The sequence below is a fragment of the Acanthochromis polyacanthus genome, chromosome 3 (genome assembly GCF_021347895.1).
Source record: "Acanthochromis polyacanthus isolate Apoly-LR-REF ecotype Palm Island chromosome 3, KAUST_Apoly_ChrSc, whole genome shotgun sequence".
NCBI lineage: Eukaryota > Metazoa > Chordata > Actinopteri > Pomacentridae > Acanthochromis > Acanthochromis polyacanthus.
Window position 1 is genome coordinate 5,963,837 of NC_067115.1, and position 15,101 is coordinate 5,978,937.

Sequence of the window (15,101 nt, forward strand, 5' to 3'; positions counted from 1 at the left end):
AAAAAGTTGATTAGACCACCCCTTGATGCCTTCTTACTTTTCCCAGTTACTCCCAGCAACCGAATGGCAGCCACACATGATTGGCAGGCAGGAGCTTTTATCTGTTTGTATAGCTGAAGGTCTGTATAGCTTTTGGCATTTATGGCTGGACAAGGTCAAATAATGTGGTAGTTCTGTCCAACATTTAATTGCCTTTTATTGACTTTGGTAAAGTCTAGTCGTCTGGGACAAAATCTGTCACTTCATCGTTGTGTAAAGCTCTTTGTCGCATGTGTGTTCCCATTCAGCGTTTAACATAATATATAGCTGTGGATCTGAATACCAAGTTGTTGAGTGAAAGCCTTGCGCCTCCTAACTTTTAGCCTTTCAGGAACTTGTTTTTGACTTAGTGCAAATCTTGGTTTTGAAAAGGCCAGAGGGGTCAGACTTTAATTGTTCCCTCAGAGGAACCAGTAATCTTTTAAATCAGTGATAGTGAAAACATGTCAATCCTTAAAGATTGTGCTGCAGAAGAAAGCCTGCTTTAAAAGGAACTTTTTTTTTTTTTTTTACATAAGCACTTCCTGTAAATGAATAGATTCCTGATATGATAATAAACTTAATGCTATTCTGAACACATCAATCATAAATATAAGAAGTGAAATATGGAGACATAAAGATGTTTTGGTTGACGCTAAAGTTTAATAAAAAATACTAAGGATGAACTCTATTTTTCTTCTACCTGTATGCTTGAAAACTAAATTTAGTGCATAACTAGCAATAAGCACATTGTGTATGAATATAACTGGACATATTTTAGTTGCATTATAGGCAAGTAAAACACTCTGGAGTGTGTAAACCATCACAGTGCTCTATAATAATAATATATGACACACTGACAAGACACACAATAACAAAATTCTTCATTCCATTCAGTTGCCAAAAAAATTAATTTATGCTTGTATTTCTCATTCCTATACCATAAATGCACATCTCATCTTTTTATTATGTAGCTTAAGGCCTAAGGCTAATATACAATTGTGAAAACATGGAGTTTGGTATGCTAACCTGCTAACAAAAGCAATTTTTAGTCACCTTGTTAATAATAGATGACTGAGCTAAAATTTGTTGGACATACACCCCCTGTCAAAAGTTTTAGGACAGTGTCTCATTCAAATAAAGTAGAACCTGTCCTACAACTTTTGACAGGGGGTGTATTTCATCATATGGATGTGATCAGGGCAGGACTCTGATCATACATGTAAAGTTTCAGGCAGATTGGAGCATGTTCAGGGCATTTACACAGCATTTGGAATTTCATGGCGAAGGATCAGAATTCCAGAGGCCGCCACGGACACGTCCTTTGACTTTGGAAAAAGATTTTAATAACTTTGGATCATTAAGGCCTCCTGTATGTACTGGCCGAATTTGAGGTGAATTGGAGTTTCCCCCTAGGAGGAGTTCGCTCTAGAAAAAAAACGAAAAATGGGCAAAATCTGACATTCAACACAAAATAGTTCACTTCCTGTTGGGTTTGGAATGTGGCTGTCACTGACTTTTTTGTTCAGCCTGATGTGCTGCACATGTGTACCAAATTTCGTAGATACACCCCCAGTCAAAAGTTGTAGGACAGGTTCTACTTTATTTGAATGAGAAAGTGTCCTAAAACTTTTGACAGGGGGTGTACATTTAAATCTCGATCCCTGAAGTGTTTGTTTGTATGGGTGCGCATCGATATTACCTGAAGGCTAAACTGCAAAACAGAGGAAAAACAGCTTCCAATAATGGAGATAACCCCCACCAGCCTGCATTGGTGGGAGTACTGAGGGGGAGTCTTCACTATTTCAGGGAATAGCATGTGCTCGCTGCCCAATGTACAGATGGGTGACAAACTCAACTGTCTATATATGGACCTTGTTTTGCTTTTTACTTATTTTCACAAGTTAACTAATTCTTATTTTGGCATATGAAGGAGCCTGAACTGCTTTATTTTCACAGAAATTCCCGCTCAACTGATCCTGTACAGTGACCTTCAGAGTTTAAAGCTTAGAGGTGGTAAAAGTGAAAATCTGAAAATCTATATGCTTCTCAAAGAGCACAAAGTGATCCGGTGCAGATTAAAGCTGCAACACGTTCCTCAACTAGCAGCACATCACGATGCTGGATTGGTGTGAAATTCAGCAGAAGCAGCAATTTATAAAAGCACTTTTTGTTAAATAATTGTTTCCGAGCAAGTGAAAATCATAAACAATATGATCCAAAGCAGAGTGGTTAAAATGGCCTTAACTGTGAACATAAAGTTCCAGTGAAATCCATTTCATTCTATTCTACAAAAAAAAATATCACAATCTGTTCGACTTGACTTCATAAAGTCCTCAGAAAGAAGGTGCTTCACGTTACTAAACTGTGTCTTTTATGTTTATTCATACAACATATGAGTTAGTGAACATTTTTTAACCTACTGTATGCTTCAAGTGGTGTTCAGTATGCTGTGTGGCTTAGCTGGGCTTCTTTTAGTGAAAGAAACTTGACTTGAGGTGTTCCTTTGATTTTCATTTGTCCGATACAAGGCAATAATCTTACAGTGACGTCTAATATGTAGACACCGATGCAAGGAAAATAATCTTACTTCTAAATTCCGTTGCTCTTTTACACCTTTTCTCTGCTTCCCCTCAGAATCAGAGGTGGATGAGTGAAGGTGAACTGTGGTTTTTCTCCCTCTAAGGTTTTAGCGGGATGAGATGAGAAAACAGCAACCCATTCATCATGGCATGCTGTAAATGAGGGAAGAAGAGTGATTTATGCTGCTAATAGCATCATAATTACTAGGAATGGTAGTGAATTACAACATCTAAAAACCTAGAAAAGGAAAGGTGGAAACTTGGCTGCTTTACACAAACTTAGAATCTCCTTCCTGATGTGATGTCATCAAAGCCCATTCCTTAAGTTTTTCTCAGGGTTTACTTATGAAGGCTCATATTTGTTAAGAGACGCTTCTGATCTCCACTTTCTACTTGTGAAACTAAACAAAGCTAAGATGCCTTCATGCATGGGAGCTGAAGGTCACAGAAGTGCAACGTCTCTGGCGTGGTTTCAGCCAAGGGCCTGAGCTGCATGTCGTATGCCTTTCTTTCACCTCACTGCTGAAAGGTTTTCCTTGGTCTCTTCACTTCCAACCATTCAAGAAAAGCAAAATGTGCCAAAACACAATCTTTAAGAGCAATGCCCCACTGCAGGACTTTCAGAGTAAGGTGAGGAGTGTCACTATATTACATTCATTTCCAAGATTTTCCGAAGTATTAAAGCTTTGGTCACAATTTGTTTCCAGATGTGCACCTAAACACGTAGCAGCTCATCTGGACTGAGACTTTGTTTGGACCACATGTTTCAGATTGTGATTAGAAAAGCAGACTGGCTCAGCAGAGAACAAAGTGAAATTTAATTTCAACCGCTGATTAACGCCGCATGCCGACTTGCAATCACACCAAGCTTCAGTTAAAACTCTGGGATTTCCCTGCCTGCTGCACATTACTGTTCATCTCACTACGTAAACCTGCTCTGCTCAATTTAGATCAGATTCTAGTCCATATTTTCCAAAAGGAGAAATGTTTTCATTTAAGCATTATCAGTTTATGCAGAGATATTCTGAGAGAATTAGCTAAAAGGGTAAACATGGAAGAAAACCGTGTCGTGTGATACATGCTGCACAAACACTTTCAGTTTATCCTATAATCCTATTGGAGTCTGACAAGCAAATACGTCCATGTATATAAAGATGAAAACATCATCTTTCTTTACTGACAAGTTGAGGTGCCAAAGATCAACCTGCTATGATCAAAACCCCAAAGACAAGCTCTTCAAGCATTGGCCAAAAAGTACAGTTTTACTCACCAGAAACGGGATTATTCTTTAAACATATTTACAGATCACACATCTCAAAGTTCATGCACCCAACGCAAGAACTTAAGATTAATTCAACACACGTACTAAAGACTTGATTAAGCTGCTAAAAGAATTCAGCTAATCTGTCTAGACCGATGTTTATCAGAGAAAACATGTGCAAAGGATTCCTACAAAAAAAACAAAACAAAAAAAGTAATCCTTTAACAGGAAGGTCTTACTGAGAAACACAATGATCTATTACATCGCTTTTTTTTAGCAGAAAACATATCACAGGGACTCAGAACAGCCACAGGCCTGTTCTTTGTGTTGGTCTGACTTCATATTATATCATAAATTTCTCTGAGGCCTGTTTGTGAAGACTGACCACTTTGAATGTGAGCACAGCTGGAAAACCCCGACGTGAAGCCAGTGTTCCAGATGACCCTCACAAAAGCTTCTGTTCAGACGCTGCACACGGTAATGTAGTGGGCGGCTGAGCACATCAAACAGTCCGAGAGCTTCAGTCTGAGTGTGTCCGGAGCGAGTAGTTCAGTGTAGGTGTTCAATGGCAAATCTCGACTTCACTGACTCAATGTCGCCATCTATTGGCTAAGTTTTACACTTCTAAAGAAAAAAAGGACTTGAATAAAGGCGTTCATTACCTCAAGCTTTATTTAAATACGTTTTTGCACAGTTTTGTTGCCACGTACAGGTACAACTAACCAGAACAGATATTGTAGATCAGGCTTCCCATTTTCCACTCGTGTTCATTTCTTGCTAAGCGGTGGAATATACTTCCTTCTGACCAGAATATATTTAGTGTAATCCTCATCTATGAAGAGCCACGGACAGTATGAGGGGGAAAAGGCAGCACGTTGATTTGCAGGACTTGTAAGAAATGTGTAATTTGGCAAGAATTACTAACCAAATAGAGGCAAAGTTCGGAGACAAAACGCATGCAAAAGACACATTAATTCTTGATTTTCAGAGCATGCTGCAAATTTCATAAACCAGCGCATTTTAAATGGTATACTGGAGAAATAAAGCTTGTGGTATTGCTTTTCTTTATCTCCTTACAGACAAGGATGTGTTAAATCTGATGACTACTGAACGTGTCGGCTCCATGTCTGGATGAGCACCCTGCTTACTTTACTGGAAAGGTCACAGCGGCAAAGTTAATATGTTACTAGGCTGGAACTAGTACATTTTCCATGTTACACAGCACAAATTTGAACTGCATGTAGCGTCATTAACGGTTATGCTGACACAAAATCGCAGTACTGATGTCTCAGATGCATGTTTAAGTGTCAGAAGGCCTTCACTTTAACACACTGAACAAGCAGCAGTGCTCCATATCCCATGCCTGAAAGGACTGCTAATTTTGTAGGGGAAAACAAAGGTCAATTTGGATCCATTTAAACCCGAGTAAAAATTAATGTATTGTATGAGCAGCTTCATTCTCTACATGTGTTGAAGTGAATGTAGTTTCTGCACGGTGAGCTGACCTCATCTCTAATCATTGTAATGTACTAATTAGAGATTTATCAACTGAAAAATGCCTTTTTAATATAATTATTACCAAATTACAAGAAAACTTTCTCAAGAATTAACAGTTATACATCTGTTATGTGTTTAGGACCGTATTAAAGAAACAGTGTTGCACATAAAAAGTCTCAGATTAAACAATTAGACTGTTACACTATATTTTATTTCAAATTCAAAACGCTATCTCCAATTTATTGCCTGCTTTACCGCGCTAACTTTGCATTTTTTTGCCTACCAATTTAAAAGCTCATCTCATGTGGTTTTAGTTTTGACAGACAGCGAGTGTCAGTGCAGCACCGCCTCAGTGAGCAGGGAGGACAGTTGTACCGCATCAGTGCGCGTTGGTCGCCATCTCCTCTCTTTTCAGGCATATCTTGAGTGTCTCAGTCCAGCACCTGTCTGTGGTGATGAGTCGGTGTATGTGGGTGGACCTGTCGTCTATGTGGCCCGTTTGCCAACCGCAGCTTCAACAATGTGTGATTGTGTCAACACAAACACCACTCTGCTTCCGTCTTCCTCCACCGTGCTCAACTTCCCAAGCAGCAGGACACAGCATGGAGGCCGGTCGGTGGACTTTTTTTTCCTTCTTTACCGTGTTCATTTTTCACCTGCAAAGGTACAACGTAGGTTAAAAGACAACACAGCCACACTGTTGATGTTCATTAAAAGAAAACTACATTCTAATCAATATTTGTCTTTGGGGGATGGAGTGAGATGTTTAAAGCTCTGACCTGTGGTCCGAGTGTCAGCTAAACATTTTCTTTAGTTTGGAAAAGAAGCCTCCCTCCTCCTCCTTCTGCTGCTGCTGCTTGTCCTGTCCCTCCTCTGAGCTGGTCGATTTTGCACCGGAGCTTGAAGTGCTGCTGCCCCCTCCTGGACAAAAACATGCACTTCATCAGATGAGTACAGGGGAACTGTGTCTATAGGCTCACGTAAGTTCTCCGTTTAAAGCTTCCGTGTCTCCTCTGTCTTGCTGCCTGTGATCTGCGAGTGAGGATGGACAGGGGAATCCTCCTTGTACCTTTTTGCAGAAGTCTTTTCCGCACCCATGACACATAAAAGAGGTGGAACACACAGGTGGAATATACGAACTATGTGTATTTAATATAAATCACTCTGTTACATGACGTCACTCTATAATTGTAAAGTAGTCTTTTGTGTGTCGTGCCTCTTTTATACTTCACAATGCAAATACATCCCAATGTATGATATCTGGATATTCTTGTCACATTATGACATGTTGTGAATTGAATTCTTTGTTAAAAAAAAAAAAAAGAGTTGTAAGATGTCATGACACCATCATCTGCAGACATCATAAAACACAGGAGCAGGCTGGAACAAAACAATGGACATAGGTGGCAAACGTCTTTAAAACGACAGCTCTGACTCAAAGATGCCTCATGTTGTTCAATGCCTATCGCCTTGACTGCTTTCTACTTGTGTCTCCTCGCCTTGTACACTCACATTCCTGGCAGAGGTGATTAAAACACGAGGACGGGAGTCAAGGGAAAGAAATTAAGGATGCACAAACTGAAAAATAAAAGAGGAATATGCGTGTGTATGCGTCTGTGGAGTGATGTTCTGACTGAACGGTGCAGCTGAACTCTCGTCCTGACCTGCTGAAGGGGTGACGCCGTTGACAGTCCCCTGAACATCCGTCTCCTCCTCTGCATAACTCTGCAACAGAGAGCGCTGCCTTCGAGTTAACTTCCTGCAGGGCAAAGAGAAAACAATTACTGACATACAAATTAAACCATGTAATTATTCCAATTCACAATGTAATATCATGTCATAAAATGTAACAAACTAACAGAGCCGGTTTAAAACAGGCCGACTATGGCTTGCAGCATTAAGGAGTGACTGAAGTCATTCATCGCAGGGGAAAATGGGAGTGCCAGCAAATAGTTCATTCACTTTGCCAAAGTTTGTCTGCAGTAATTGGACTGCAAACACAGATATGACATAACCTAGACTGATATTAAGCATTATTTCAGGCAATTTGTCCAGTCTCTGTGCCCTAATATCAGAAAAAAATAACACACACACGCATAATGTTAGTGTTTTGACAAGAGGACAGCTATGAGGATACACTCATTAGGGGCACTGTTTGTGTGTCACTACTAGAAAGTAAGAACAGCCAAAATGATCCTGATGAGCAGAACTAACGCTAACCAAGCCAGCCATGGGACAATAATCTGACAAAAACTGGACATTTAGAAGTTGTTTGCTTTGACATAACAAGTGATTAAATAGAGACTAAAGACAGTGTCCAAAGGAACTTCATACAGGGTAGGGATAGGACTGTGGGAAGTTTGTGATGAGCTACAGTCAGTGAGGTGCTGCAAACACGCTGCCTGATAATGAAGTACTGCAAAGAGTGTCACTGAAACCTGGAAAAAGTGCAACAGAAAACGACTTTTAGCCAAAATATGAGGATTTTTGATACAAACAACTTCATACTTGACACAGTTCATCTCAGAACTCAACAATAAACTAATAACAAAGTGTGAAGTACATCAGATTAATGGTTGTCCAAAAAAAAAGCAAAGAACAGACCAACTTATACAACCTCGACAGTTAGTTAAAATAAGTAGTATTTGGCTGTCTATGCCACAGAAAAAAATCCACATTCTGGCAGATGAATCCACACATATTTCTTGGTAACTTGGAAAGAAATATTTCTATTCACATGTAAACTTAATCTACAGCAAAAAAAAAGAAAAAGAAAAGCTTTGCAGGTGTAAACAACAGTAACGTGCATGTAATTTGTAAATAGTGTAATTTTATGATCATGTCAGAGTGACAACTAACTAACACTTCTGTTACATGACCATGACGTGCTGTCTAGGACAACTTCACGGCTACAGCGAACTGAAAACAGATTTAGAACATCTGCGTGCGTCTTACTTCGGCACCCTGATCTTCATGTGGACATAATGATCTCCGTAGCTGTAACTGTTCATCCTCCTGATGCCTTTCCCCTGCAGCCGGATCACCTGATCAGCCTGGCAACCCTGGGGAATCTGAAAACACAGGTGAAGATTTGAAAAGGAAAGCTAATTTGCCACTACGTGTGTGTCCAACACATAAAGCGAGAAACTCTACAGAACAGAAAACTGGAACACGTTCTTATCATTTTGCTGTAGAAGAAGGCAGACAGAACCACTACACAGGACAGACTTAACTCTAAACCCATTTTCAATTGAACTGAATCAATGTAATAACAAATACATGTAAGGTTTGAATTAAATAAAATATCACTTAAAAATAGCACCAAGACTATCAACAGATTCATATTATATTAACCCTTTAAGCTTCAGTCAATTCCAGCCGTTTTCAGTATAAAAAAATCGCTAATATTCTATTTTTAAATAAAAAAAATTACGAAAAATATGGGGAATATTGGACGCGCATCGGGAGGTGCATTTCCTTGAAAACGACCGATTCGGGGATTTTATACCGACTTCAGGACATGTTTTGGACAAAATAGTTTCCTGGCTTGTGTCATCTGATGTAAAAGGTTGGATTATGGCCGTTTTTTGTGGAATCTTTTTTTTGTGTGTAATAATAAACCCGGAAATGTGAGTCGCGCTGTGTGCTTTGAAGCCGTGTATAGAGAACGGATGGATGGATATTCGTTTTTGTCGGACAAATGTGTTTTTCTCACCCGCTGTGGTAATCGCATCTGAAAGTGGTTTATACCGGCGGATTCATGAGAATCTAAGCTTTCCATCGGTGTATAGTGTTTGTATAATCGCGTTTGCACCCGTCGGACATTCTTGAAATTCCTATGCAAATTAGTAGGTGTACCGCCGGCGGTACACTGAAGCTTAAAGGGTTAAGTATAAGGGAGAGCTCGGAGGATCATGTTTGATGTTCTCGTCAGTACAATCTAACCCTGCCAGGTACTTACCACCATACTGATGGTTTCATGGAGGCCCTGTGCCGTGGCTGTTCCTCCCAGGATGGCCTGGGCTATGGAGATGAACACATCAGAGTGGATGTCTGCTCCGTTACGTCTGAACACTGGGCTCCTCTGGACCTGCACGTTTCCAACACATCAAACATCACAGCTGCTCCAGTACACGGCTAGAATTCAGTAACTCCGTAACTGCAGTGAAAACAGCACTAGTAAGCAAGTAAATTTTATTTCTACAGCACCTTTCGTAGAAAAAAAATTCACAAAGTGCTTCACGATAGAGTGCAAAATGACATAGCTAATGATACAGAACAACACATAAATACACATGACAACATGACACTAAAATAAAGTCACTGAACATTCAGTCAACCAAAAGCTTGTCTAAACAGCAGTGTTTTCAGAGAGTCGACTGATGTAAGGACCGAGGTAAAGCATTCCACAAACGAGGAGCAACAGACTGGAATGCCAAATCACTCCTAGTTTTGGAGCGAGTGTCAGGTACCGTCAATAGATTTTGTTCAGAAGATCAAAGTGGCCGATGAGAAGCATACGGAATTAAAAGATCACAAATGTATTGTGGAGCTTTTCCATGTAATGCTCTAAAAGTAACGACTAAATAATACTCACCCTGAATGTAATGAGGATTTCTTTTGACCCTACTGACATGCGTACAGTCTGACCATTTTCCACTCCTGTAAGAAGAATTCCCAGAATGTCATTATTTACCATCTTAAGCATGTTGTCATACATCTAAGTCTGGCACAAGATGAGACATTCTGAGCATCTCTTTAAGGATCAGGAATTTCAGTCGCAGTTGCTACAAACATTGGAGTTAAAAGAGATCTGTGAGTTAGTGTCCATCTTTGACTTGTGAGATTCCAGGTGACAAACCCACCAGCAGGTACAGGCACGTTGACCGTCTGCCTCTTCTTGGTTTGGCCTGACCCTCTGCACAGAGCGCAGGGTGTGTTTATAATCGATCCTTTCCCACCACAGCGCCGACACGTGGTGCGCATCATAAAAGGACCCGTGTTGATCGATTCCTGCAGGGGGCGACAAGACAATAACATACTGAGCAATGGCACAGTGAAGGAGTTTGGTGAAGTCCAAGAGAGGGTCGTACAGCTTCAGGATGCTCCAACAAGCTAAAGCGCTCTGTTAACTATCCTGCTGTCGAGTGTCAGTGTTAAACTCACCATGCCTGTACCGTTGCAGTATTGACACCGAGACACCTTGGTGCCCGGCTCGTTGCCCCTCCCATCACACCTTGGACAGCTGTCATCGATGTTCACGCTCAGCTCCTTGTTTGCTCCTTTTGCCGCCTCGGTAAAAGTAAGCTCCATCACAAACTGTGGAAAAATGAAGGAAATATATTTACAACGGAACACTTAAAGCACCACTCACATCTTAATGATCCGTTTGATTATTACTCCGCCAAGGAACGAGGCAGAGTTATGTGACGATCGGCGTACATTTGTCTGTCTGTCTGTCTGTCCGTGCACAACATTATTTAAAAACGGACTAACCGATGTGGATGAAATTTCCAGGGAAGGTCAGAAATGACACAATGACCAAGTGATAAGATTTTGGCAGTGATGTGGCTTATAGTCTGGATCCATGGATTTGGTAAAGATTTCTGTATCGTTGTGATACAGCAGCACTGTAACTATGACAACATGCAAACACCACTTCAGCTGCCTGCTGACGATCACACAACAGTGATCCTACAACAAATCCACTGCTGCCGACTTATCGGGACTTATCTGTCGGAAATAATACAAGGAACAACTGATTAAACCATGGGGGTGTTTCTGTGACCCATTTTTTCCAGTCGCCCACTACATATTTAGGCCATCGGAAATGACGATGACTGAGCAGCCTTGGTGGACTACTGCGGTCTCTGAGTGCTTTTCTTGTTGCGTCTGTGTCACTAATTATTCACTAAAATAACAATAAAAGTGTTTAAATACCTGAATATTTCAATACTGGTCTTAAAAGGACAAAACATTTGAATGCTACAGTGTTCATAGGGACCTTTTACCTCTGGCCTTTGGTCAAACATGTTGTGGATGTTTCCAAAGCCCATGCCTCCTGAAAACTCTCCAAAAATCTTCCTGAACAGCTCCTCGGGGTCGATATTGCTCCCCCCAGCCCTGTAGTACTGCTCCTGACCAGTCCCAGCTCGGGTCGGGTCAAAGCCTGCTGCTCCATACGTGTCGTACTGCTTCCTCTTCACCTCGTCACTCAGCACCTGCAGACAACAAAAGAGCAATGAAGCGCTGAGTTTAATGCAAAGCTTTAAACATAATCTGAAAACTAATTCTCCTGTATTTCTATAATGTGCAGAGCTGTGATAAGGGTTTTGACCTCTTCCTTATGTCTTCTATTTTTGCATATTTCAGCATTTTTCCTTTAATAAACTGAATTAACGTTGGCTTTTCTTAGGCTATCTTTGTGTTTTGTTCGATGATCTGAAACATTTAAGCATGAAAATTTAAAATATTTTTTCAGTGCACTGTCTATAACTGGAGAGGGGACTAGAATATATCTGGTTTGTACCTCATAGGCTTCAGCCAGCTTGGCGAACTTCTCTTTGGCCTCTGGGTCATCTGGGTTGGTGTCTGGGTGGTACTTCTTTGCCAACTGTAGACAAACAATGTGAGGAAAGATGAGAACAAAAAATGACAATGCAGACTTAACTGTCATTTCATAGGCATTCAAAACAAGACATCAGATACTTTCACATCTCATGTTTTACTGCCAAACATTTTGTCCAATTTCCTTGTTTTCAAACTTGATAATAAGACATTACTGAGACATGTGAGCGCTATGCACAACAATAGTGTGTTGATACAGCAAAGTGTGTCAAACACCTGATAGTAAGCCTTCTTGATGTCCTTTTGTGAGGCAGTGCGAGAGACACCCAAGACTTCATAGAAGTCCTGCTTGTTTGCTAGACTGCTGCTGGAGTGGAAGAAGCGGCAGGTGGTGCTTTTTACCCCTGCGGAGGAAAACAAAACAAATAATAACTGTTCATAAAAAGTGGTTTATATTTATATATTAGTAGCTGCAGTAAATTATGATGAAAGGTCTAAAATTATTATGTTTGTGCAAATACTGCAATGTGTCAGAAAGTTGAAATTATGTCCAAGTGCGTAACTATACTCCAGTTAGAAACCCTGCAGATATAATCCAAGACTAGTGCTCAGAAACAATTATTTTGCTCTGCACAGATGCCCAATTTAAATCCAATATGGGCTCACTGAGTTGTATTTACAGTAAACTAAAATCACTCAAATTATAGCCAGATATTCTGTGATTTTAAGTACTTTTCTTTGGCAAACTGCAAAGTTTTGGGTTTGGACTACTAGCTGAAAAAATGAGCTAGCTAAACACATCTCTAGGAGCTACAGCTAATTAGAACAACTTACTTTTTTATGTTTTATATTACACCATGCATTTAAATCAACAAGATAACCCTAATTGATGTTATCAGTAGTGATAATCAACCCAAGGACAATAATCATTTGTTGCTGCCATTTAACACATGAAAAATGTCTTAAAATTGAAAATGAATACTATTGAAAAATTTAACTGAAGGTGTCATGAATCAAAATTAAAAGTCCTCATAGTGATGACTGGCTAAACGCTGTGTTATATGAGCATACCGTACTAAAAAAAACAGATCAGACCCTCCAGTGTATAAACCCATACAGCAAAGCACTGGTTTTCGGACCAATATTGGTGCTGATTGGTGTGGGAAAAGTCTCCACAACACGCGCATGACTGTAATGTGACGGCATTACAACCAAACGTGGCACAGAAATGCTATTAGGTCTAACCTGGTAAGATTGCAGTCGGAAATTTTCAGTAAATGGGACTGGGGTGCTCATTCAGGAATAAAACTAACCTGCCCAAAACTAACCAGAAGGAGTGCATGTCTCAAAATTGCTATGGAGAATCAATGCTGAAGGCTATTGAAGCTCCTCTGGTGGCATGTAGGGCTGCATAGTGGTTTGGTGGTGAGCACTGTTGCCTCACAGCAGTAAGATCCTGGTTTGCGTCCCGGCCTGGGATCTTTCTGTGTGGACTCTGCATGCTCTCCCTGTGCAGTGTGGGTTTCCTCCGGGTGTTCTGGCTTCCTCCCACAGCCCAAAAACATCCATCTATTATCTATACACCATTTAATCCTCATTAGGACCACTGGGGGGCTGGAGTCTATCCCAGCTGACTTAAGGAGAAGGCAGGGGTCACTCTGGACAGGTCACCAGACTATCACAGGTTGTGGGAGGAAGCCGGAGTACCCAGAGAAAACCCACAGATGCACAGGGAGAACATACAAACTCCATGCAGAAAGATCCCAGACCCAGGCATGGATGTGAACCTACCTAATCTAGCTGCAAGGCAACAGTGCTAACCACCAAGCTCCTGTGCAGCCCTTAGTCCAAAAACATGCTGAGGTTAGTTGGTGATTCTAAATTTTCTGTAGGTGTGAATGTGAATGTGATTGTTTGTCTCTATGTGTAGCCCTGTGATAGACTGGTGACCTCTCCAGGGTGTCTCTGCCTTCACCCTAAATCAGCTGGGATGGACTCCAGCCCCGATTGAGGATTAAGCGGTGTATAGATAATGAACGGATGGATGGATGGAAGCATGTAGTGGCACAACACCTCACCAGAACACTTTGTACAATTTCCTTGAATTTGTCACAGGTTACAAAAACACTCCAAGAATGTGTTGCTAAAGTAGCCTTTAGAAGCTGACAAACCTAGAGCCATTATGTGATGCCATCATGCTAACATGGAGCAGAATCCACACCACCAAAAACAGACTGTTTTTAGAGCAATGAATCCCGTATTACTGTCCCTGTTTTCTGATAAACTGCTGATCCAGTGCATCTTTTCCTGCCAGTACATTGAAATCACTCCAAAAATGCCCAAACGATGCTGACATACAGGCATTGTGACCGTAGCAAGGTCAGTGATGGTGCAGACCGTTGTCACACTGTAACACAGACAGCAGTTACATCATGCAGCCGGCTAACCAAGCTTGGAGGACAACGCTAGCTTTTACATAACTTACAGGCTGATGCTAACATTTGCACCTTTTTCAACCCCGGAGGGCTGAACATTTAAACAGACTATCGGCGTAATCAACGACAGAAAACCTGCTGTTGTTCGAAACTTTTGGAGTGTTTTGCTAACAGGTAGCTAACTCTTCTCACCTGTCAGTCCGCTCAATGTCACGACATTTCCGCGAGACCAGGAGCTTAGGGTGGCCGCTGTCCCTCCACGATGTGTCTGCGGGACCACCGCCTGACTACCTCCTCCATATCTTGGAGGAACAGTAAGAAAACAGCCGCTACGACGTCCAGAAGAGCCAGATGCCGCTAACCAGCGTGCAGTGAGCCGGGCAGCGGACGACGCCATTTCTGCGTCACTACCGGGTCAGTGGCGGTCTGCGCATGTGCGGGGTCAAATTAAAACGGTCACAAAAATGCAAAAACAAAAATTAAAAAAACTAAACAAAACAGGACAAGCAAGCAGGAATAACACTACTGGTGGAGTGTAACTATTAACAGTACCATGAGTACACATTTTAGTGCGCTTGCAATATATTTATGCATTTTCGCGAATATCAACAACAAAATAATAGTAGTAAGAGGCAAGGCAAGGCAGCTTTATTTGTATAACACATTTCGTACACAAGGACAACTCAGTGTGCTTTACATTAAAACATTAAATGCATTGTAAACATTCAGACAAGCACAAAA

The 15,101-nt window shown here is 41.0% G+C and overlaps 1 protein-coding gene across 1 annotated transcript; it reads right to left on the reverse strand.

The window, feature by feature from the left end:
- Positions 1-4,515: 4,515 nt before the first annotated feature.
- Positions 4,516-14,779, reverse strand: LOC110954013 (dnaJ homolog subfamily A member 3, mitochondrial-like). Its single transcript, XM_051945817.1, has 12 exons — positions 14,553-14,779; positions 12,202-12,329; positions 11,888-11,971; positions 11,370-11,579; positions 10,525-10,677; positions 10,224-10,371; positions 9,956-10,020; positions 9,320-9,448; positions 8,314-8,429; positions 7,023-7,117; positions 6,138-6,279; positions 4,516-6,014 (listed from the first exon to the last, which is right to left on the reverse strand). The coding sequence occupies exons 1-11, from the start codon at positions 14,755-14,757 to the stop codon at positions 6,152-6,154; spliced, it is 1,461 nt and encodes a 486-aa protein (XP_051801777.1). The 5' UTR covers positions 14,758-14,779; the 3' UTR covers positions 4,516-6,014; positions 6,138-6,151.
- Between the last annotated feature and the right edge of the window lie 322 nt (positions 14,780-15,101).